Below are 23,175 nucleotides of genomic sequence, written 5' to 3'. Positions count from 1 at the left end.
ATCTGATCTAGTCAGTGTATCGTGCGAGCAGGTTGGTCTCGTAGGTGACCCTTGTGCCCTTAGCTACCCACCTTTGCGCACAGGAGGATGAAAGAGAGGACTCTTGTGCCCTCAGTCACCGCCTCTCTCCCTTATTTAAAGGGGAGTGGAGGGGTGGTGCACATACACACTAGAGAGGAGAGGGAAGAGAGAAGAGAGAGAGGGAAAGAAAGACAATGGAGAGAGAGAGAGAGAGAGAGAGAGAGAGAGAGAGAGAGAGAGAGAGAGAGAGAGAGAGATTTGCACATGTGGTTTGTGCGGTGGGTATGTGTGATACTTGGTGCACGCATTTCGATATAGAAAGGGGTCCGCTCCTGTGATTGCTCGAGGTTGAGTGTATCGACATACCATTGTCGCTGTTGGATCAGGTAAGTGAATTGGCTCGTCTTCTATATGTAATTGATTTGAGCAGGCCGCTAGTTTCCATGTTTCTGCCCTCGAATTGGTCATGTAATTGCATCATTTGATCCATAATTATATTAATGGACCTAATCTGCCACGTTGTCCGTCTGTGTCCAATTAAAATATTCGCCTCCCCATTGTCTCCTTCGAACCATTAGTTTTTTCTTTTAACATCTTTAACTACCGACATAGCTTGTATTCCACATATCTGTCAACATCAAATGATTCCCACCATTCCTTAACCATGTTAGAAAAATCTTTCCCCTCCAACCACAAAAGTTTAAATTTGAAAGGCCTTGGTTTCCAGTTATCTCCCTCAGCTTCCAATTGTATTGGACAATGGTATGACACTAGTTTCGGGAGCTCCTGTTGTTGCACTAATAGGAATTGCTCTATCTACTCCAGTGACAAGGAATCTGTGAATTTTAGACATGATTGTTGTTTCCTAGCCATTCAACCAGAGCTACTCTATATCGTTTAGTGGAAGGTCCATCATTTCATGACTGCCCAACCATTTTGGGAAATCCTTCATACTGTGTAACTTTCCCCCATTAGATTTTTCATAGGAGAATCTTATCACATTGATATCTCCTCCTACACACCACATGCCATTGAATTTCCTTCGGGTTGAGTTTAGCTTCTCTTAGAACTCTTTCCTCTCTGCGGCTTGGTTTGGGCCATGCATGGACGTGAACAACCAGTGAAATCTTGAATTCGGTTTCTTTAATACCATTGAAACAGAGAACACCCCACTCCAGTCATAGAATCCTCATTAACCCAATGTTGGGAGTCCCATGCAAACAGGATCCCAATGACACACCTATCATATCAAGAGATTCCCATTCCTTCGACTTGACCTATTCCTTTGACTTGATGCCCCACAGAGTGTCCATCAGCTTTGAGCTTTGTCTCTTACATCACAATCTCCCAAGCCTTTGATATGGAGCATATATCTTTGACCTGCCCTTGCTTTTGTCTGCACCCTAGGCCCCCGGACATTCTAGCGTAGTATCTTCATTTTGGCTCTAATCTTCTCCTCATTCCCTTTCTTGCTGCCTCTAACTGGCTGCCCGACTTGTAATTAACAACAGAAGCGAGACTCACCAGTTCTTTAAAGCCTCTTGTGCTACACCAACAACATCTTCTTTTTCCCTCGTTACTCTGTAATTTGAAATAGTGCAATAGTCTTCTTCTTCATCTTCGCCAAAACACACACCAAACTCCGTACCAACACTTTATAGCCTCCTTTATCGATTGCTTTTTCTTATCTACTTGTGATTCCCCTTCGTCCACAATTGTGATGCAATTCTTGGCAGGGGTTGACCTATTAGAGCCATCTCTCCTCTTCCTTGATCTCAGATGCGTGACACATAGAGGAGTTACTTCCAACACCTCTCGAAGATCCCTCCCAATCTTCAAAACATCCTGTTCTAGTACCTCCCACTGAAGCATCTGCTTCATGTTTGACTTCGAGTTCCCAGTCTCTTTACTTCCTTGTCTTAAAGCTCCTGCTTGACACTATTGTAAACTTCCATCTCCAAGCCCATAAAATGCAACTTTGGATCGGGTTATATGTCATTCTGGTCCTTTCGAAGTGTTGGGCCACCCTTCTTCCAAAGTCGTTCTTCCCTCCATCTTGCATATCACTAGGCTTTCTGAGCCTCCTCGCCCTCTTTGAGATAGCGAATGGGATTTAAATTGTACCCGCACGTGTGAGAAAATGCACATGAGTGCCCAGAAGTGCCTCCTTAGCACCTGCCACAGACCACACCATCTCTTCACTCTCTTTTTGAAATAGGTTCGGAACACGTGGCACGTTTTTTAGTCTTGCCTTGTCTTCCACCCATTTCCTACTGACATCCTTAGGTTGTGTCTCCCATTATCCGATCCATCTCCCCAAACTTGTCACCCATGCCTCCAGGTGTCGCCACCTTCTCACTCTCCTGCCACGTTTGCACTCTGGATCTAATTGAGCCAGCTTTTTCTGCCTTCTCTTGACATCGCAACCTTTTGTCTTGGCCTCTCCTCATTGTTGCCTGTCATCGGAGACCATCAAAGAGACTTCTCTTGTCGTCTTTGTCATGATGTTAGCCATGCTAGTACGCGTTGCCCGTCGCTTAGCCTCCTCGTCGCTTGAAAGGTGCAACCCATCCTCCTCCTAACACGACACCCCTCCTCTTGTGGTACACCACTGGACCACCAAAATGGTGCTGTCTCCCTCATCAGCCTCGACGTAGCTTCCTCCTGATTGACCTCCAGCCATCTTCTTCTTTAGGGCCTCCCCTTCTCCTTTTAAACCTTCCCTCGCCACACTTACCTCTAGCTCCTCCGCCCTAATGGCTATGGTTACTTTTTCCGGGATCGGTGTCGAGGTCTTTCTTCTAACACTGGCTATCGCCTTGGAGATATCCTCCCAGCTCTCCAATGTCGGATCAATGGCAAAGATCTCCCATAGTAAGATCCGATTGTTGCAGATGTATCCCCTAATCAGAATTCAGGTGGTACCCCCCTAATTTGGATCCATATCTCCTCACAACGCATCTTAGACTAATTATTCCATCTCCAAATCTTCTTCGCTGACCCTTCACTGAGAGATGTTCTCACTGCAACCATCCTCTTGAGCCTCATGTAGAGGCTTTAGAGACATCTAAACCTCTGTTTCCGAAAGAAATTGAGGATACAGTTGTCCAACCCCAGTCCAAAATAGACCAACAACCATCTTCACATATCTTCCATGAACGTTCCTTGCCTCACAGTGGCCACTAGACTTCATTGCAGTGAGTCTCCCAGCCAGATCTAGTAATGCCGTTCCTTTTCACTAGCTTCCAACCATCTTAATCCTCCCAGTTTACCGTTGCCCTTTACTGTTGTTTATCCTCCACCCTACCTTCTCTTCTTGTGTTATCTCCTAGAGATGCATTGATCTTCTCTTGTACCTGTTACCTCCTTCCTCATGTCTGACTCCTTCCTTCTTCCTCCCTAATTTTTTGATCTCCCCCTCAGCCACCACCACTGGTTTTTTCTCCTTTGCCTTGAGCTCGAACTACTCCTAGTAGATCTAGAGCTATCTTGCTGGTTCATCTCCTCTCCAATCTGGCTTTGGTGCTAAGAAATACCAAAGTGGATCAAAGCCTTTAATGTCCTACTCTCAACTCAAAGGAATCAACATATTTAACTAGAGGATAACGTTGTCGACACACACCAAGAGAGTAGTGATTCTGGATGGACGATCTTGAACAACATAGTGTGGTCCCTATGCAGTGAGAAACCTTATCGATAGTGGCACGGCTGAACTAGTAGAAATTTGGCAAAAGGAGATTGTCTCAGTCCATAAATAGCTTTTTGTAGGGTGTTAAAAAAAGTGTTACATAAGTGACAAACTTTACCTTGCTTGCCCTTTTAGGCCATAAATGGCCTTCCCAGGAGATTGGGCCCTTGGAGGAAGTTAGTGCATCTAGCTTCGCCATCATTATGGGCATATTGGGTGTCTCTCGTAGACTGACCCTGGATCGTTGGGGTTTCATATCCATTAAGAATAATACCAAAATGTACCAAAACTAAGGTTTTCAATAACAATATTGGGGGGCATATCTGGCAAAAGGTGATTGTCTCAGTCCATAAATAGCTTTTTGTAGGGTTTTAAAAAGCGTTACATAAGTGACAAACTTTACCTTGCTTGCCCTTTTAGGCCATAAATGGCCTTCCCAGGAGATTGGGCCTTTGGAGGAAGGAAGTTAGTGCATCTAACTTCGCCATCATTATGGGCATATTGGGTGTCTCTCATGGACTGACCCTGGATCATTGGGGTTTCATATCCATGAAGAATAATACCAAAATGTACCAAAACTAAGGTTTTCAATAACAATATTGGTGGGCATATCTGCCAGGCCCATGGACAATATGATACAATGGATATAGGACGATACGGGCCCATATCTGTGGATATTTTTTTTTTTTTTGAAAAATTTGGAAAAAACGTAAAACATTAGTCTATCATTTATTGTGTGTTTGTTACATTAACATGTATTCAATGGTTTATCAGATCATTCTTTGATATGAATGTTGTCTATCACCTTGAGCTGCTAAAAAGTCCACCAAGTTGGTTCTAAGCTAACACGAATCAATCATGATTTGGTGGGTTAGTTTTTTGTTTTTTTCATCAGTGGTGGTTTATTCCATTCTTTGGATATTTCCCAAAATGGTTGTTTCTAGTTTGATTCTTTGATTCCCAATCAATTCTTGTTTTTCAATCCTCAAAATAGGTCTAGATCTACTCTCAAATTAGTTTATGAGCTTGCTTTTGTGGTTGAAATGAGGGATATTCTGAAAATAAAATTTGAAAATGGGGTCTTTATGGCCATATATGCCTTAACGGCCTATATCGGTTGTGATACGAGGTGTATCAGTTGAACAGAAAAGAAAAGAAAGCCAGCTGCAAGACACTAAGATAAAGGAAAAGAGCCCCCCTTGTGCAACCAGGGTGGCCGATACAGTTATGATATGGTGGGCGATATTGTAACTGATATTTAACACCACAACCAAAACATAATACTCCAAAACATGTCAAATCTCAACAGGTCGAAAATGTTCTAATTAGACCAATTGAAACATATCAGATCTTAGCATGTCCAAACTGCATAGTGAACGCAAAATAGAGAACAAAGAATTTTAGATCTCAACAGCTAAAGAAAGACCAAATTGGATTGTAGAAAAAAAAAGGAAGAAGATTAGATCTCTCAAATGAGGTTTTTCTGGTGATCAATATTCTGGAAGTTGAATTGGGTCATAAAATTCTAAGAGGGTCCTCATTGTAAAATGTGAAATTGTAAAACTTTACTATTTCTTTTTTCCATAAAATTGTAGAAAAATATAAATGAATATGCAAAGTTATATATAAAAAAATAATGATTAAAATCTAAATTTTTTAATCGTTTGTGCATTACATGACATAATAATAGACCATCACTCACAAGTCACAAGTCACATGCAAAATTAGCATTTACCAGTGCGTATATAGCCAACTCAAACTAGGATTCTTAAACCACTCATTAAGTTCATATTTAAAGGAAGTAACTAATAGTAATCTCATTCAACATCATCAAATCAATAGTATCTTCATCATCTTCCACATGAACTTCATCATCATCATCATCCTCTAAATCTTATCATTCAGCACCCTCTTTTTCTTTAGACTCCTTAACGCCCTATGTTGGAAGAGCTGGATCCTCTTTCTCTGTAATCCACTCATATCCAAAGTTAATATCTGATAAACGTATCAGATTTAAATTTTACTTTCCATTCTCAAATTCTCTCTTCCTTTCCATTGCTAATTATATTTCTTGAAAGTGACAACATTAAGTTTCATTGCTGTAAGCTTATTCCTTCTTTTCATGTGTATCTACAGCAGTCTAATAAAACGGCAGGGCATCATGGAGGGCCTTCTTTAACTCGTTCGTGTCACCTAGCCTATGCTTGTATTAATATTCATGTTTTGAAAAAATAATTTAGAAACTGAATTCAGAAACATATCAATAATTGAAAAGAAAAACGGATGTAAACAAATGTAATTAACATCTAAAAACTATAAACTACAATTACAACTGATGTAACATATAACTGAAAACATACTAGCCCTGGAAGTGTGTGCACGAGGGTCTTGTCGATCGCTTGCTGGCAATATTATGCACCCATTTGTAAGACCAAGGGCTGCCTCCTTCATGATCCACATTGACTTATACATTGATCCTATTGGCAGCTGTCTTGTTGTCTATCAGTAACTAGGTGCCACTCCTGCTTGAAATTCCCGCTTTGGATTCTCACTCCTGCTCCCGCTTCTGACCCATTTACACTTCTTTACATTTTGAAAGAGATGCTTCCCGCTCCTAGACCCTATTCTTTCGCTGCTTCACTTCGCACTTTGTGCAACTACACATGACTCTAAAAATGTGCTCCAGAATTGTAACCAAGTCATGAACTTTATCTCAAAATGTGTCGCTCAGAGCTATCCCTCAATCCACTGTCATTCACCGCCTCACTTTTCCTCCATATCTGTGTTTCTAGCCATTCCACTTTCTCCAACGGAATCAACTTTCCTCCATATCTGTGTTTCTAGCCATTCCACTTTCTCAATGGAATCAACTCAAAGTCAACTCCATCCAAGTTAGGCCTTGGATGTAGAGTTGGTTCTTCTTTGTGTTCGCAAGATGATGGAAGAAAGCCAGGTTTTTATCCTCCTCTTTTGAGCCACAATGCTCTCAATTTTTAACTCCATGTGATTCATTCATCTTTTAAAATGTCACCTTATTCCACTCTCATTTTCTCTTTCTTCCTATTGAGTTGAGTTAAGCAGCTCCACTTCCTCTTCCTCATCAAAGATGGCAATCCTAGATAGTATTCTGGGCTGTTTTTGTATTGGAAACCTAACGATACCAAAGCGTAGGCCAATATTTCAGCCGATACATGCAATATTTAAAACAACGAGTATTGATATTTAAATAGTTACATCTATACAATATACATGGATCCTATTGTGGACTATAACATTGCCCACCACTCTCAGGACTCAAAAAATGGGCTCCAAAATGGTAACCAAGTCATGTACCTCATCCCAAAACATGCCACTTAGAAGTACCTTCTTCATTGCCTCTCGCCTTCTCTATTTCTGCGTTTCTAGCCACTCCTCTCCCACAAAATCGTCTCAAAAGTTAACCCCATATAAATTAGTAATTTTATAAGACAAGGCACGATAAAGATCGACAAATGAATTGTTGATCTTGACTCTTCTTCAATAAATGACCTTTCCACCTAAAGTTTGGGTTTAGAGTTGATTCTTCTTATCATATTCTCAAGAATATGGAAGAAAGCTATGTTTTCATCACCCTCTTTGAGCCACATAGCTCTCAGTTTTTGCCTCCATGTGATTTCTTCATATTTTAGAATTTCTCCACATTCCATTCTCATGTTCACTTTCTTCACATCGAGTTGGGTTAAGAGGCTATGCTGCCTCGTCCTCATCAATGATGACGGTCCTAGATGGTATTCTAGGCTGTATTTATTTATTTATTTATTTAAATTTTAATACCTGAAATCTAGCGATACCAAAATATAGGCTAACTTTTCAGCTGATACATAGTGATCTTTAAAACACCAAGTAGACATTTAAATAGCCACATCTATACATTGATCATATTTTTGGTGGTTTCGTTGTCCACCACTTTTAGGACTCTAAAAGTGGGTTCCAGACAAGGTGTCCTGTATTCGTTACGATACGGCCGTATCGGCCGATACGTAATGGTAACAGCCGACGCCGTTACACGATATGGAGTCGAAACGGGCACTCCCCGATTCTGTGACCGTAACGGCCGTTACGGGGCTGTTACTCCCGTTACGGGCCATAACGGCTGTTACGTCCCCGTAACGGCTGTTATGTGCTAAAGAAAATAGGAAAAAAAGAGAAAAAAAAATAGGGAAAAAAAATCATACCTTTTTTTTTTCCTTTCTTTTCTTCTTTTTCTTCTTCTTCTCCTTCTTCTTCTCGGACTGCGGGCTTGTTGCGGGCCTTCTTCTTCTTCTTCTTCTTCTTCTTCTTCTCTCTCTCTCTCTCTCTCTCTCTCTCTCGCTCTCTCTTCGGTTTCGCTCTCTCCCTTCTTTTTCATTTCATATCGGAAAACGCCAGCTATATAGCTGCTGTAGATACTTGTCATGCTAAGACGAGCGCTGACACTCCTCGAGCTCCGAGTTGTACGAACGGTTCAAAGGAGATCAAAGTTACATGGGCTCCATAGTGATGTATTTATTATATCTACACCGTTCATCTATTTTTAGAGATCATTTTAGAGCATTACCCAAAAAATGAATCATATCCTAAGATCGTTTGGACCACACCAACAATAGCAACGGAGATAATGATTTTCACCGTTAAACAATTCGTAGGCCCCACCATAACGTTTATTTTCTATATAATCTGTTCATTTGGTCAAAAAGACCTGAATGAAGAGGAAAAAACAAATTTCATATTGATCCAAAACTTCTGTGATCCCAAAAAAGGGTTTCAAAGGTAGACGTTCAATCCCCCACTGCTTTTTGCAGTGTGGTCCACTTGATAATTAGATCTGTATTATTTTTCGTGTCAAGCCTTAAGACGAGCTCGTCAAATGAATGGACGGTTTAGATATAACACATACCTCATGATTAGACCCACATGACTTGCTGACATCAAATGAATGGACTGCGTATGAGTTACGCAGCACGTCGCACGAGTTGATAAAAGGTACACGTGCCACAGGCCCCACCATGATGTATGTATTTTATCCGTGCTGTCCATCCATTTTGCCACATCATTTTAGGTCATGATCCAAAAAATTAGTAAGATCCAAATCTCAGGTGGACCACATCATAGGAAACAGTAGTTATAGAATGCTCACCATTAAAAATTTCTTAGGGTCCATTGTAATGTTTATTTTCCATCTAACCTATTAATAGGGTCATACTGACGTGGATGAAGGGAAAACACACATGTCAGCTTGATCTAAAACTTTTGTAGCCCCAATAAATTTTTAATGGTGGTCGTTTAATTATTGTTGTTTCTTATGGTGCGGTCCACCTGAGCTTTGGATCTGCCTCATTTTTGGGCTCATGCCCTAAAATTATTTGGCAAAATGGATGGACGGTATGAATATAACACATTCATCACGAGTGGGGTCCAAAAAACTTTGACACTTGTGTGCTACACTTCAAAATCCGAGTCTTACCTAATTCGGGCCTTTAAAAAATTATACACGAGACATGTATTAACTTAAAATTTACCAATTAAATTATGTACTGTAATTGATAACTCAAAATGCCAAAATCAAATTGTTTGAATAGTTTTAATTGTTAATTTGTGGACGCTTATTTTTTAAAATAGGGCCTTTTGATTTTTTTTCATGATTCACTATCCAATAAATGTCCACCAATTCACAAGTGGGATAATGCCAATAAATTGCATGAATTTGAGGCTGATTTGGGGCATGGATTGGTCCTCCAAGTCAGCCCCAAATTGGCAATGCCATCTACCTAAATTTAATTTCATTTTTTAAAAGAACTTTTGGGAGAAATGATATCAAATTGTTAAGTATATAAATTAGATCTGTGTTTCTAGCCACTCCACTTTCTCTTATGGAATCAAATTAAAGTCAACTCCGTCCAAATTAGGCCATCTATAAGACTCATTTTAATAGCAATATAAATTGATAATTGAATTGTTGATCTCAACTCTTCTTCAATGAAAGGCCCTCCCAAGTGAAGTTTGGGTTTAGAGTTGATTCTTCTTATGTTCTCAAGAGGATCGAAGAAACCCATGTTTTTATCACCCTCTTCGAGCCACTTTACTCTCAGTTTTATGCCTCCATGAAATTTCTTCATTTTTTGGAAGGTCACCATATTCCGCTCGTATTTTCTCTTTCTTCCCATCGAGTTAAGAGGCTCTGCTGCCTCTTCCTCACAATGATGGCAATCCTAGATTGTATTTGGGCTGCTTTGTATTGGAAACCTAGCGATACCAAAATATAGGCCAATCTTTCAGGGGATGCATCATGCATGTAATACTCCACGCGACAATGAAATACTTATTCACACATTTATTTTTCTATATTCTCCCTCGCTGAAGCATAAATGTATAGCCATGCCCAGCTTGGAGAAGACAATATGAAGCCAAGTATGATTTGGATATTTGGCAAAATATTTGTCAAGTGATCATTGGATCTAGGAGAGGGCATTGTGGAGTCATTAGGAGCTTCTTTTTCTTGAACAGAATGGCAATCCACTTATATTGTTTTGTGCACTCATGAAACAAGGGATTGTTGGCAATATGGATAGCCACCTGGTTAATAAAGAGGAATTGGCGTTGGAGGAAGTCCCATTTCATATAAAAGAGGAGTTAACTCTAAAAACTCATAGACATGCTAGCCATTGCCCAATATTCAGCCTCTACAGATGATTGGGTGACAACACTTTGCTTCTTGCTTGTCCAAGTGACCAAATTACCACCAATGAATGTATACAATCATGGATTTGCTATCATCAGATTGTTCTTTATGGAAGGTTTACATGGAAAAAGATGAGAAAAGAGAAGAAGAAAATAGGAGAAAGGAGGAAAGAGTGAAAATAAGAGTTAGGGTTACACGTCCCTCTCTCCTCGCTTTTATTCCGATTAAGTTTAAAATACATATGGTACTCTATGAGACCATTGAAATACAAACACACACCTGCACTTACTCACTTATTTCTTCATCCCCACAATTTAAATATTTGGTAAAGAAGTCTGTCAAGCAATCGGTAGATCTAACAAAGGGCATTTTGAAATCTCTCTGGGTCACTTTTTCTTGGACAAAATAACAATCCACTTCGATCGTTTTGTGCGCTTGTGAACATGGGAGTGTTACTAAATGGATAGCCACATGGTTAATATAGGGGACATGACGTTGGAGGAGGAAATCCCATTTCACATAGAAGAGAGTTCAACCATAAAAGCTCACAGACAGTGTAAGCCATTGCCAACTATTCGGCTTCCATAAATGTTTGATTGACAACACTTTGTTTCTTGCTTCTTCAAGTGACCAAGTTACTACCAACGAACATACAATATCTAGTCATGGATTTCCCACCATCAGATGATCTTGCCTAGTCAGCATCATAACAACCACTAAGGTTAGGATGATCATTGGATTATAAAAGACCCATGCCAGGAACAGATTTCAGATGCAAATAAGAATTCTCAAGTTGATGGGCATGAGGAGCATGCATGAAATGACTAACCATGCTGATTGCATGTACAATATCAGGTAGTGTATTCATCAAATAAATTTGCTGTCCCACAAGATGTTGATGCAAAATAGGTGTCGAAGAGCTTGTAATCTTTCCTTAATGATTTACCTCAATGGGAGAATAAACTAGACAAGCTCCCAACATATCAGATTTTTCAAGAAGATTAAGGACATACTTTCTTTGAGAGATAAACGTGTGCCTCTTTTGGACCCAACAATTTCTATCCCTGAAAAATATTTTAGAAGACCCAAATCTTTAGTCTTAAGGGTTTCTTTTTAGCAACGTTTGATCTCCTAATTTTCCTCTTCTTGTCTGCACAATGTTATCAACATAGAGCACAATAATTGTGGTGTTTTCTCTACTCTTCTTAATGAATATTGAGCGGTTAGATGCACCTTGTAGAAATCCAGACTCCACAACTCCAATGCTAGACTTCTCAAACTAGGCTCTTGGGACTGCTTAAGGCGATAAATAACCTTTTGTAAGCGACAAACTTTACCCTTGCCACAAATAGAAGTGACACCAGGAGGGCAATCCGATCCCCATGAATTAATGCATTTTAAACGTGCAATTAATGAAGAGACCACTAAAGATTTGCTGTAATAGAAATTAAAACTCAAAAAATGAATTCAACTTGACTACAGGAGTGATTTTTTTTTTTTTTTGGTTAGTTTGTTAGTAGACCCCACTGTCAGTTCACACTTCACTGTTAGCAGCCCCCCCCCCCCGCCCCCCCCAATTCCACTAGGGAATCGATACCATGACCTCAGTGTTGAAACGAGGTATCTTTCACTTAGTCTACCACTTGAGCTATGGATCAGGGTGTTACAGGAGTGAATGTTTCTTCCAAGTCTACCTCTACTGTTGGTGAGCGCTTTAACTACAAGTCGAGCTTTATATCTTCCTTGAAATTATCTTGCTTATGTTTCAGAGCATGTACCCCTTGCATCTAGTATTTTAAGTAGCAAATAATGTGTAGTGTAGTGTTCACCCCTTTTAAACATGAGGTGCAAGCTACAAGCATGCCTCTAGATTTTTAATTAAGGTTGTGGTTGGTGCCACATACTTTGTCTAATTTTTAACTAAAGGTGGCACCAAATATCATGAAATTTCATTAAATTTTAGTTAATCTAATTTGGTGCAAGTGCAACCAAATGCAACCTAAAACATAATATGAAAATAAGGCAGAGATTTAGTATACAGGTAAAGAACAACAAAGTTGGTTTAATACTATTGCTTATATTACTTTACTAAAATGATTGAAAAGATTTACTCTCTCTCTCTCTCTCTCTCTCTCTCTCTCTCTCTCTCTCTCTCTCTCTCTCTCTATATATATATATATATATATATATATATATATATATATATATATATATATATATATATATTAAAATAGAAAATTTTTAATGAATAATTCAAAACTTTTTTTTATTTTAATGTTTTAATGAAAAATAACTTGTAGTGTAAACTACGTAGTGTGTAACATAGCATGTAGTGTATGTAGCCTAGGCTATGCACAACTTAAGCTATTTTCGTGAGCTGCGTGGCATTAAGGTTAAGCTAAGCTATGTAGCATAAGCTATATGCTACATAGTGTAAGATATTTAAAATACTGCTTGCATCCCCTAATGCATTTCATGTTTGGCTTTTCGATTAGGTCCCAGGCAGTGTTTTAAATATTGACGATATTAGCTGATATATCCCATGATATATCTTGTATCCCACTTGCGTGATACGAAACGCACAAGTTGTGGGATATATCCCACGTGTTCGATCTGGTGAGCATTTTTAATTTTTGATCCTTTTTTTTTTTTTTTTTTCCTGTAAAGCATGCTAAATCAATGTCAATTATTACAAATCCATGATTTTTCATGTTTTGGATTGGGAGCTTCGCTTTCGAGATTCATGGGCCGAGTGGCGGAAAATTGGAAAATTTTTTTCCAATTTCTTGCAAATCAGTTGCAATCATAGTGTTCAAACATAAAATCAAACATGTATGTAACCTGATCTAGTGATTCTTCTTTTTCTTTTGAATGTATTGCTTGTGTGGAAACACATTGTTTTACATTTATAAATTATATGAATAGACTTTGAATATACTTACATCAATTTAGTTAGACAACGCAAAGAGTAAGACCCCTTACAAAGAAAACCTATTATGTGCACTTGTTTTTTTGTAATGTTTTGATTTATAAGTGTGTATTGATGTATTTTTTAACAATCGTTGAAGTTTCATTGAAAAAATCAACCAATTTTCAAATGTTTCCCCCTGTTTCCAACAACAACGATAACGTGCGAAACATATTTGTCATCTATTTCCTTTGTTTCCTCCAACATATCTGCTCGCCATTTATGTCTACTAGGGCATCTGTAACATCATTATGAACGAATCAAAGGAAATAGATGACAAATATTATTGAAGGGGAAATGGAATAATAGGTTACAAAATGATTGATGGGATGAGAGGTTTAAACCCATCTTGCTTTTTGCATAACAGTGGGAAGATCAGACAGAGATGAGATTGTGGGTGGAGAACCTGCAGAATTTGGAACAGGAGGGTGGTGGTCATAAACTGTCATATCCATAGCAACATCCATCTGCTTTCGCCTTGTTTAGGCATGTAGGTTGTTGGACTCATCCTTGGGACGGTCAACAGATGAAAGGGATGGAGGGTCAACAATCATGGGAAGAGGGAATGGCTCATTTAGGAGATCAACAAGAGAGTTGTTATCTTGTGAATGACTCTTTCAAGACATTGTTTTTCAACACATGACAATAGGCATTTATAACTTTTCTGTGACTGAGTACATATTTTGTAGACTGAGGATGCAATTTGGTTCTAGATGTTTCTAAGATGTACAAAGCACACTCATTCAAACACTTTACAGTGTGGAGTGAACAAGAGAAAATCTAGTGTCAAGACTTTTAGAGGATTCTTACATATCATACTAGTGTAGGCATCCTATTTATCATATAGGCAGCAGTCAAGACTGCTTCTTCCCAGTAGATTTAGGAGCCTTTATTTTCAGTACGATGGATCTCATAACATCTAAAACATAATAATTCTCTCTTTGCCACCCCGTTCTGTTGAGGTGTATTAGAACAAAACGTTTGAGTTTCAATTCCGTGATCTATGAAGTATTTTTGTAGATCATGAGATACTCTCGAGCATTGGCACAACAAAACACGCTGTTATTCTTTTGAATCTTTTCAAACTGATTTAAGATCATTTTATGAAACATCTTTATGATAGAAGGCACCTCATCTCTATGTTTCATTAGGTAAATCTGATGCATTCAAGAATGACCATCAATGAAAGACATGAGATATTTATTTATAACTAAAAGCTGAAATAGTTGGGGTCGGGCTCCACACATCAGAATGAGCAAGAGAAAAAACAGTCGGAACTCATATTTCTCTACATTCTTGAACTTCGATTAACACACTTTCTGTTGAATGCAAACATAGAAAATGTTTGACATGAGATTCAGTATTCCACCATAATACCCAATAATTTGCTGAGGAAAGGAAAGTATCTTTTGGTTGATATTTATCTTCTATACATTACCATTATTTTTAATTATTCTTAAGCACCAGTCTTTGCCTTTTCTTTCATATGATCTTCTACATTTTTTTTCTAGGTCTTACCTATCTTTCCCCAGCTTGTTGATCTTCCATTAGATAAGTTCAAAGCTGCACTGGCTCGAATACTGCAGGTACATGCCCTTTAGTTTTTCACTCCAATAATATTTTAATTTGAAGATGACTCTATTGCATCGTGCTTATTCTTTCTACCCTTCTGGATAATATGTTTATTTGCAATTATACATTAGAGCTTTGAGCCCTTGCACTCTTCTTCTTCTTCTTTATTATTTATTATTTTAATTTTTTTTTTTTTATAATGATGAAGGCTATACACTTAAACGGTGATATTCTAAGACAATATTATATACACATTAGTTGATTAAATTATAAAAGCGCATCTAGATAATGTGTTAGAATAGGGTGATTTTTTATTTTTTATTTTTCAAGGTAACATTGTTTACCAATATTTTGAAAATGTTGATAACTCATCCACTGTACTTATAGAATGCATACATGGGACTCTGGATCATCCAAATTGTTGGCCCCACCATGGAAGGAACATGGCTCGAAAGTCACGAGGATGCAATGACCTTAACCATATGATCCACCCTTTACTTGGGATCATTGACTATTTTACTTTTGATCATCCATTTGACATATGCCAATTGAAACTGTACTTACAGAATGCATGCGTGGGACTCTGGATCATCCAAATTGTTGGCCCCACCATGGAAGGAACATGGCTCAAAAGTCATGATGATGCAATGACCTTAACCATATGACCCACCCTTTACTTTGGATCTTGACTATTTTACTTTTGACCAGTGTTCGAAATATCGGTATCGTGTTATGTATCGCACCCTTGGGATATGGATGCATATCGGGTATCGCATGAGATATATCGGTTGTATTGCATAATGTATCGTTGTTGTTGGAAAGATGGGGAAACATTGGGAAATTGGTCGAATTTTTTAATGAAACTTCAGTGATTGTTTAAAAAGAGTTTTAATTGTATGAGGTCCTAATCTATGCATTTGTCTAACTGAATTGATGCAAGTATATTCAAAATCTATTCATATAATTTATAAAGGTAAGAAGACATGTGGAAACATAAGAAAAACATTCAAAAGCAAAAGAAGAATCACTAGATCAGGTTACATACGTGTTTGATTTTATGTTTGGACACATATTACAACCGATTTGCGAGAAATTGAGAAAATTTGATTTTTTTTAATTTTTTTTTTTCAATTTTCTGCAACTCGGCCCTGTCCCCTCCAAATCCCGAAATCGAAGTTCCCAATTCATGATTTTTCATGCAAAACATGAAAAAACATGTATTTGTAACAATTTACATTGATTTAACATGATTTACAGGAAAAAAAAAGATCGAAAATTGAAAATGCTCACTGGATTGAACATGTGGGATATATCGGACTACTTGTGCGTTTCGTATCGCATAGGTGGGATACAAGATATATCGTGGGATATATCGGCCGATATTGTCGATATTTTAAACATTGCTTTTGACCATGCATGATATACACCAATTGATTTCTTAGGTCATTGTAATTCTTGGGCTACTGATCTTAGTCTGATATAATCACATGAGAAAACATGTGATTATGTCAGACTTATATTGAAATTGTGTTGATAAAATGGTAAGAATCCAGTCTACTGATCTTTTCAATTAGACAATCTACAATTAAATGCAACCATAGTGCTATCTGAGTGTAGGAATGTTGGCTTTGCTAAAGGAACCAAGACGAAGTAAAATTCTGATTATTGGTGTTCTGGTTTGTTTCATCTTTGTTGGACTCTGACTGGCAGTTTAGGTATTTCCATTTTAATTTGGGGTAGTTTAGTATTGTTTTTCTCACAGTCAAGGTTAGAAATTGTGTAAGACATGGATGTGAGTGGAAGATAGCATTTAAAACACAAAAGGATTACATGAGTAGATGGTTATGCCTCTTGAATTATCTGATGAGCCAAGCACATCCATGCACGTGAAACCATATCTTCTGCCCTTTTGTGTTCATCTATTTTAATGATATCTTAATCACAGTGCAAGAACTGGGGACCATGTCAACCATGTACATCAAATATTTAAAGTTTGAGAAGGGCTCAACACTAATACACCTTAAAATGGGTAGTTTTATGATGAGAAACATGTTGTTTTTGGGATGTATTATTTCAGATGAATGAATCCAAATCGATCCATTAAAATTCAAGGAATAATTCAGTGGTGGACACCTTGATTATTGGAAAAGTTGGGAGTTTTCAAACTAGTGACATTTTAGCAATGAGTGTCTGGTATTCCATCAGCCTTAACACGTCAATAACTGATTGTTTGAAGAAAAGGGGTGTTCCAACAAATAAAGGAGGCCAAAAAGAACTTTTGGTTGATTGAACTTGTGGATGAATAGGGAGAGAAGAAGTGGGGAAGAAGAGATGTAGACCAGATGTAGAGGGGAATTGAAGGATTTGATATCCTCTACCTATTGGGGCTCCTTTATCTATAATGCAATGAAATTACATACAATAAGGAAAAATTAAATATAATGCAATCTTTGCGGAGCTGTTGCACAAGGTGCTAAAGCATGGGTGTTTTGTACCCATTGAGCAAAGATGGGTTGCTATTCTGTAGCGGATACAAGGAAATCTCTACCTAATGAGGCTCCTTTATCCATAAGGCAAAGAAATTACATACGATAAGGAAAAATTAAATATAATGCAATCTTTGCAGCGCTCTTGCACTAAGTGCTAAAGCATGGGTGTTTTGTACCCATTGAGTAAAGATGGGTTGTAATTTTGTAGTGGATACGAGGAAATCTCTCTACAATATAATACTCAAGACAATTGAAGTAATATACGGAGGGACCTTTTCTAGAGAGAAAAGGTCCGATACCATTGCCATTGAATTGGAGCCTGCAGAAAAGATCAAAGCCGAAACAACTGCAATATATATAGTATGAGGTAAATAAAAATAAGACAATGTCGTTCAAAGGAAAAATAAAATTATACCTGTTGCTGGAGCTACAAATTAAGGAGTTGATGAGGTTGAGCCTCTAACAACAACAAGAACATTTGTTGACTAGGGGATTGCCACCATATGGGTAACATTAAAAGATGGTTCCCTAACCACAGTGCTTGAATCTAGAGTTGTCGGAGTTGTCATAACCAGTGTTTGGAATATCGGTATCGCGTTATGTATCGCATACTTGGGATACAGATACGTATCGGTTATCGCAAGAGATATATCATTTGTATCAGATAATTTATCACACTTTTTGGGAAACATGGGGAAACAGTGGGGAAATGGTTGAATTTTTCAATGAAACTTCAGGGATTGTTAAAAAAGACCTTAATACATATTCTAAATCATAACATGTTAAAAAATAAGTGCACATAATAAGTTTCCATTGCATAGGGTCCTAAGCTATGCGTTGTTTGACTGAACTAATGTAACTATATTCAAATTGAATGCATAACATTTAGAGTGTATGTGATGATCATTTAATCAAACACTCCTAAATACTTCGAAATTAGTCTCAATTGACAGCTAGTTGAAGGAAATTTTCAAAAAAAAAGAAAAAAAAGAATATTTTATTAAAAATGATTTTTATTTTTCCAAAGTTGATGAGGACTTAACAAATCAGTAGGTCACAGGTAGTGTTTAAAATATTGACATCGCGTTACGTATCGCATCCTTGTGATAAAGATACGTATCGGTTATCAAACAGGATATATCGTTTGTATCGGGTAATTTATTGCACGTTTTGGGAAACATGGGGAATCATTGGGAAATTTGTTGAATTTTCCAATGAAACTTTAGGGATTGTTAGAAAAGACCTTAATACACACTTTTAAATCATAACATCTCAAAAAAGAAGTGCACATAATAGGTTTCCTTCGTATAGGGTCCTAAGCTATGTGTTGTGTGACTAAACTAATGCAATTATATTCAAATTGAATGCATAACATTTAGAGTGTATGTGATGATCATTTCATCAAACACTCCTAAATGCTTAGAAATTAGTCTCAATGGATAGCTGGTTTATGGAAATTTTCGCTAAAAAATATTTTAATAATTTTTTTGTTAATTTTTAATTTAAAAAATGATTTATTTTTTTCCTAAAAATTGACAAGGACTTGACAAATCAGTAGATCAGCCTTTATATTGGAGTGCAACATTGCAAGCAATTTGGGAGAAATTGGAAAAAATTTGAATTTTCCTCAATTTTCCCCAAATCGGATCACCTACACTCAAACTTTGAAATTAGTCTCAATTGACAGCATGTTAAAGGAAATTTTTGAAAAATAAAATAAAATGGAGAACATGAATGGATATCGAAATCAAAGCTTCAACTCCATGATTTTTCATGTAAAACATGAACCAATGAATTTATAACCATTTAACACTGATTTAACATAATTTCAACAAAAAAAAAAGGATTGAAAATTGAAAATGCTTATCTGATCGATCATGTGGGATATATCGGCACTACCTGTGAGTTTCGTCTCGCATAGGTGGGATATAAGATATATTGTGGGATATATCGGCCGATATCGTTGATATTTAAAACATTGGTCACAGGAGATGAGAAACTTTGCCTCGTGGACCTCATCATTGGAAATACAATGGGCGAGGGGGGGTTGCATTTGTGAATGGGTCACAGGAGATGAGAAACTTTGCCTCGTGGACCTCATCATTGGAAATACAATGGGCAACACGGCCTATCATCGGTGCCCATTGTAGTCTCTCTGGTGGGAGTATGAAGCATGGCCATTGGCGCCTGTGGGGTTGAGTCATTACCCTCTTCCTTTGGAGTAAGTGTCATTGCCCTAACAGGTTGCTCTCCTAGTCTTCTCAGTTCCTCTAAATGGATACCATACGGAATCCAACGCTCCAAAGTATTGGCGGGCTTTACTTGATGGATAGGCTCATCTAAAGAAATTTTCAGACACACTTGACCGGGAGTAGGGGCGTGATCCTTCTCCACTATATAGCCAATCCCCTGCTTGGGTCTGTAGTTCCTCAGCCTTGGCAGAGCGATCCAGACTAGATAGTTAACAGAGTGACAATGTCATACCGGAAAAAACTGATGGACCCACCATTGCATCCAGGAATAAGAAGCTTAGACTGAATGATGATAGCCACAATCAGAAGTTTTTTCCATATCAACGCTTAATTGTATAAGGACCAACGCCATAACTCCCCATTGCTCTTGTGACGATGCCACAGTCCTCTAGAATCGTCTGATCATAGCCGAATTGTTGTGCAAATGTACTAGGATAGTAGGGTTCGCCTCAAAATTCACTACCTTCCCTCAAAGGGAGGCTGCTGGATTTGATACATATGAAGAAGATACACTTGCTCGGAGACAACGAGTCATTGTCGATGGCGTCTTTATCTTCATAAATGTTAGAGAAGGGAAGCTGGAAAAAAGTACTGGACTCTATATCAATCCACCCAATCGTAGGTCTTCTTAACCATCTTACACCTTTTGGCGGCGCCAGAGAGGGAGAAGATCCATATTCATGTATGTCGTCTCTGGTTTGTCGTAAGTCCATGGGAAATATACGCCTAGCCACCCTGGAAAGTAATGCCATGGTGTGTTGGCCGAAGACGCTCCGACTACCGGGCTCTTGTAGTGAGTGGGCACATCGCCAAAGGCGCGGTATATGGAGCAAAGGATTGGAGGAGCCAAGGAATACTTTCTTCCCTCTACCATTGCTCCGGCGACCACAAATAGGGTGGGTCTGATGGCATCAACCCATTTTGAGTTGGGGAGAATTACCAGGCTGAGCTAGTAAGCTAGGAAAGCAGTCACCTCGCCGGATGCGCTATACTCTACTGGACCCTTGATCTTTTGTTTGAGGCCATTTAGTTTCTATGTGTGGTTTCCTGCAAAGCTGGAAGCCTGAAAGAGATGATATAGTTATTAAGAGATAATGAAGAGGTATGCGAAAGATCTAAGCAGAGCAAAGAAGGATAGAGAATGTACTGAAGGTCTTTCGTAAAATGCACGAGCCAGATGAGATGCGAAACTTTGCGGATGTCTGGAAACTTTGCCATTTCTCTAAAGAGCTCAATTGTTGTTTTCAAAACTTTTGGCTATCAGTTGGTGGGAGAAAAATGTGCAAATTCTTCATTTGTAGGCACATATTCATCGAAGAAATGGCCCGTTATTGGAAGACCAACCATCCTATGAAGATCCCATAATGTGATGCTGACTTCGCACAGGGGAAGGAAGGAGTTGGTCGTCGGGCACCAGTAATTGAGGATGCCCCTGAACACAATCACATCTTTGCATAAATAATTGGATGCGACTTTGATCGCATTGAGGAGATCGATCTTGATCAGAACATCCGAGTGCTTCTTGATTATTGCCTTGGCCCATGCATTGTAATAGTTGCGAGAAGATAAGAAGCCAAAAATTTTGAATTCTTCCATACGCCATAAAGAATCTCTAATGCGGAAGCGTTGTTGCATAGTCTCGAAGAATGGGTGGAGAAGAGATGATGGGGTTTGTAGCAGGGCATCAAGAATCGCATCAAAGAGATTTTGTCGGTCCTTTGTCGAGAGCCCTTCTCTATTAGATAACCTTCCAAGATTTGGGATTCCTTTGTGGCCCAATGGGTTGTATAAAGAATCTTGTTGTGTGCCATCCGATTTGTAGGTTCGCTATGCAGAATTGAGAGATGGCGGCGCATATTCATTGGAATGATGACCATCTCGTACTTAAAAGGACTGGTGAATTTAATCACCTCCTAATGGACCTTCATGCTACCCCACGTATGTTGGGGATGCTTATTATTGAACTCCTTGATTTTCTCTTGGAGTTAGGACAAAGTGCTGGGAAGTTGGCAGAGTATAAACCTGACCAAATCGTATAAAAGATGATTGTGCAGTCACACAATAAAGATACCTTGTGCGGTCGCGCAACAACACCTTGTTGCGCGTATTTGATAGCTCACATGTGTGAAGGCCTATAAATACCCAGCATCAGAGAGAGAGAGAGAGAGAGAGAGAGAGAGAGAGAGAGAGAGAGAGAGAGAGAAGCCTTCGAGATTCAGAGCTCAAGTATCCCGCAGATCAAAGCATGGGAGAAAAAGGGAGAACAAAGATGCAGGGAGCCAACTTCTTGCGCGACCACACAACTGAGGTCCTAAGTGACCTATTTGCTATGCAGCGTTCACATATTCGTCATGGATTACAAATTCTATAAGCGTCTTATGCATGCCGGCGTGAAGCGAGGGTTCCAAACCCGCATAACTATCCTATCATTACGATGATTCTTTATAATGCAAAATGCTTCCAAAATCTTTTGATAAATTACTTTTAATTACATTAATCAAATGTATTTTGTTTTGGAATCAAGGGCAATGTGAGAGATGTAATAAGAATTCAGATTAATGAAATAAAGTGATGGTGATTAATTTTTAATTGAATTTCTTTCGTTATTATTATTGAATATAGATATTCCAATCTTCGACCCACCTTTCTGATCGAAACTGATGAGATGTACAGGTTTGAGTTCCTTTCCGTTGGGCGATTGGAAGGTTCAAATGTGTTGGGTCTGAATCAAAACTAGGGTGGTGATCGGAAGACACGAGTGGATCCATCTTCCTCCTGGAATGCATTTTGAGTTTGTTATGGGGGTGTAGCTATCTGGGTAATACCCATCAAGTGTGCGATCAACAATGAGAAGAGGAAAAGTTGTAGGCAAGGATTACGCAGACACTATAGTATGGTATGTTTTCAAAGAATGATACTTCTTTGGAAACATATTGTTTATGATTGTCTAGACAATAACATTTGTTTCCTTTCATGTACTTCGAGTAGCTCGAGAAACACATTTGACCGATTTGGGTCCCAATTTTGTTCAAGATGTAGAAAGAATATTGCACAAAACATGTTCAACCAAATACTTTGGGTGGGAGAGAAAATAAGGGAGTATTAGGTTTGAGCACTTGTAAAGGATATTGACCATGCAGAGCAGTGGATGGCTGGTTTACATTATTGGTGTTAAGAAGAATGACCTCATCCCAATATGTTTTTGGTACTAACGTACCAATTAGTAAAGATTGTATCACCTCTAAGAGGCATTGATTTTTTACGTTCCGCAACACCATTTTGCAGTGGTGAATATGGTCAAGAGGTTCGAACATCTACTCCCTTGTTGCAAGGAAAATATCTTGAGGTCATGGTGTAGATATTCAGGGGCATTGTTAGATCCGAAACATTTTATTTGTGTGTCATTTTTGTTGCTTACGATGTGATAAATTCTTTATTGGCATAGACACTTCATCACTTCGTTTCTCGAGATAGATCCATGGGCTTTA

General features: G+C 38.4%; 1 protein-coding gene across 8 annotated transcripts in view; it reads left to right on the top strand.

The window, feature by feature from the left end:
- LOC131253301 (uncharacterized) overlaps window positions 1-23,175 on the top strand; it is a 145,370-nt gene that overhangs the window by 115,346 nt on the left and 6,849 nt on the right. For 7 of the 8 annotated variants that reach the window (XM_058254256.1, XM_058254253.1, XM_058254251.1 and 4 more), the window contains exon 20: window positions 14,886-14,960. The exons of the other annotated variant lie outside the window; for it this stretch is intronic. In XM_058254256.1, coding sequence (XP_058110239.1) covers window positions 14,886-14,960 — 75 coding nt within the window. The remainder of the gene's footprint in view (window positions 1-14,885; window positions 14,961-23,175) is intronic. 8 annotated transcript variants of the gene reach the window in all.

Source organism: Magnolia sinica, chromosome 8 (genome assembly GCF_029962835.1).
Source record: "Magnolia sinica isolate HGM2019 chromosome 8, MsV1, whole genome shotgun sequence".
Lineage (NCBI taxonomy): Eukaryota > Viridiplantae > Streptophyta > Magnoliopsida > Magnoliales > Magnoliaceae > Magnolia > Magnolia sinica.
Note: the sequence above shows the minus strand (reverse complement) of the source record. Positions and strands in the feature narration are given on the sequence as shown.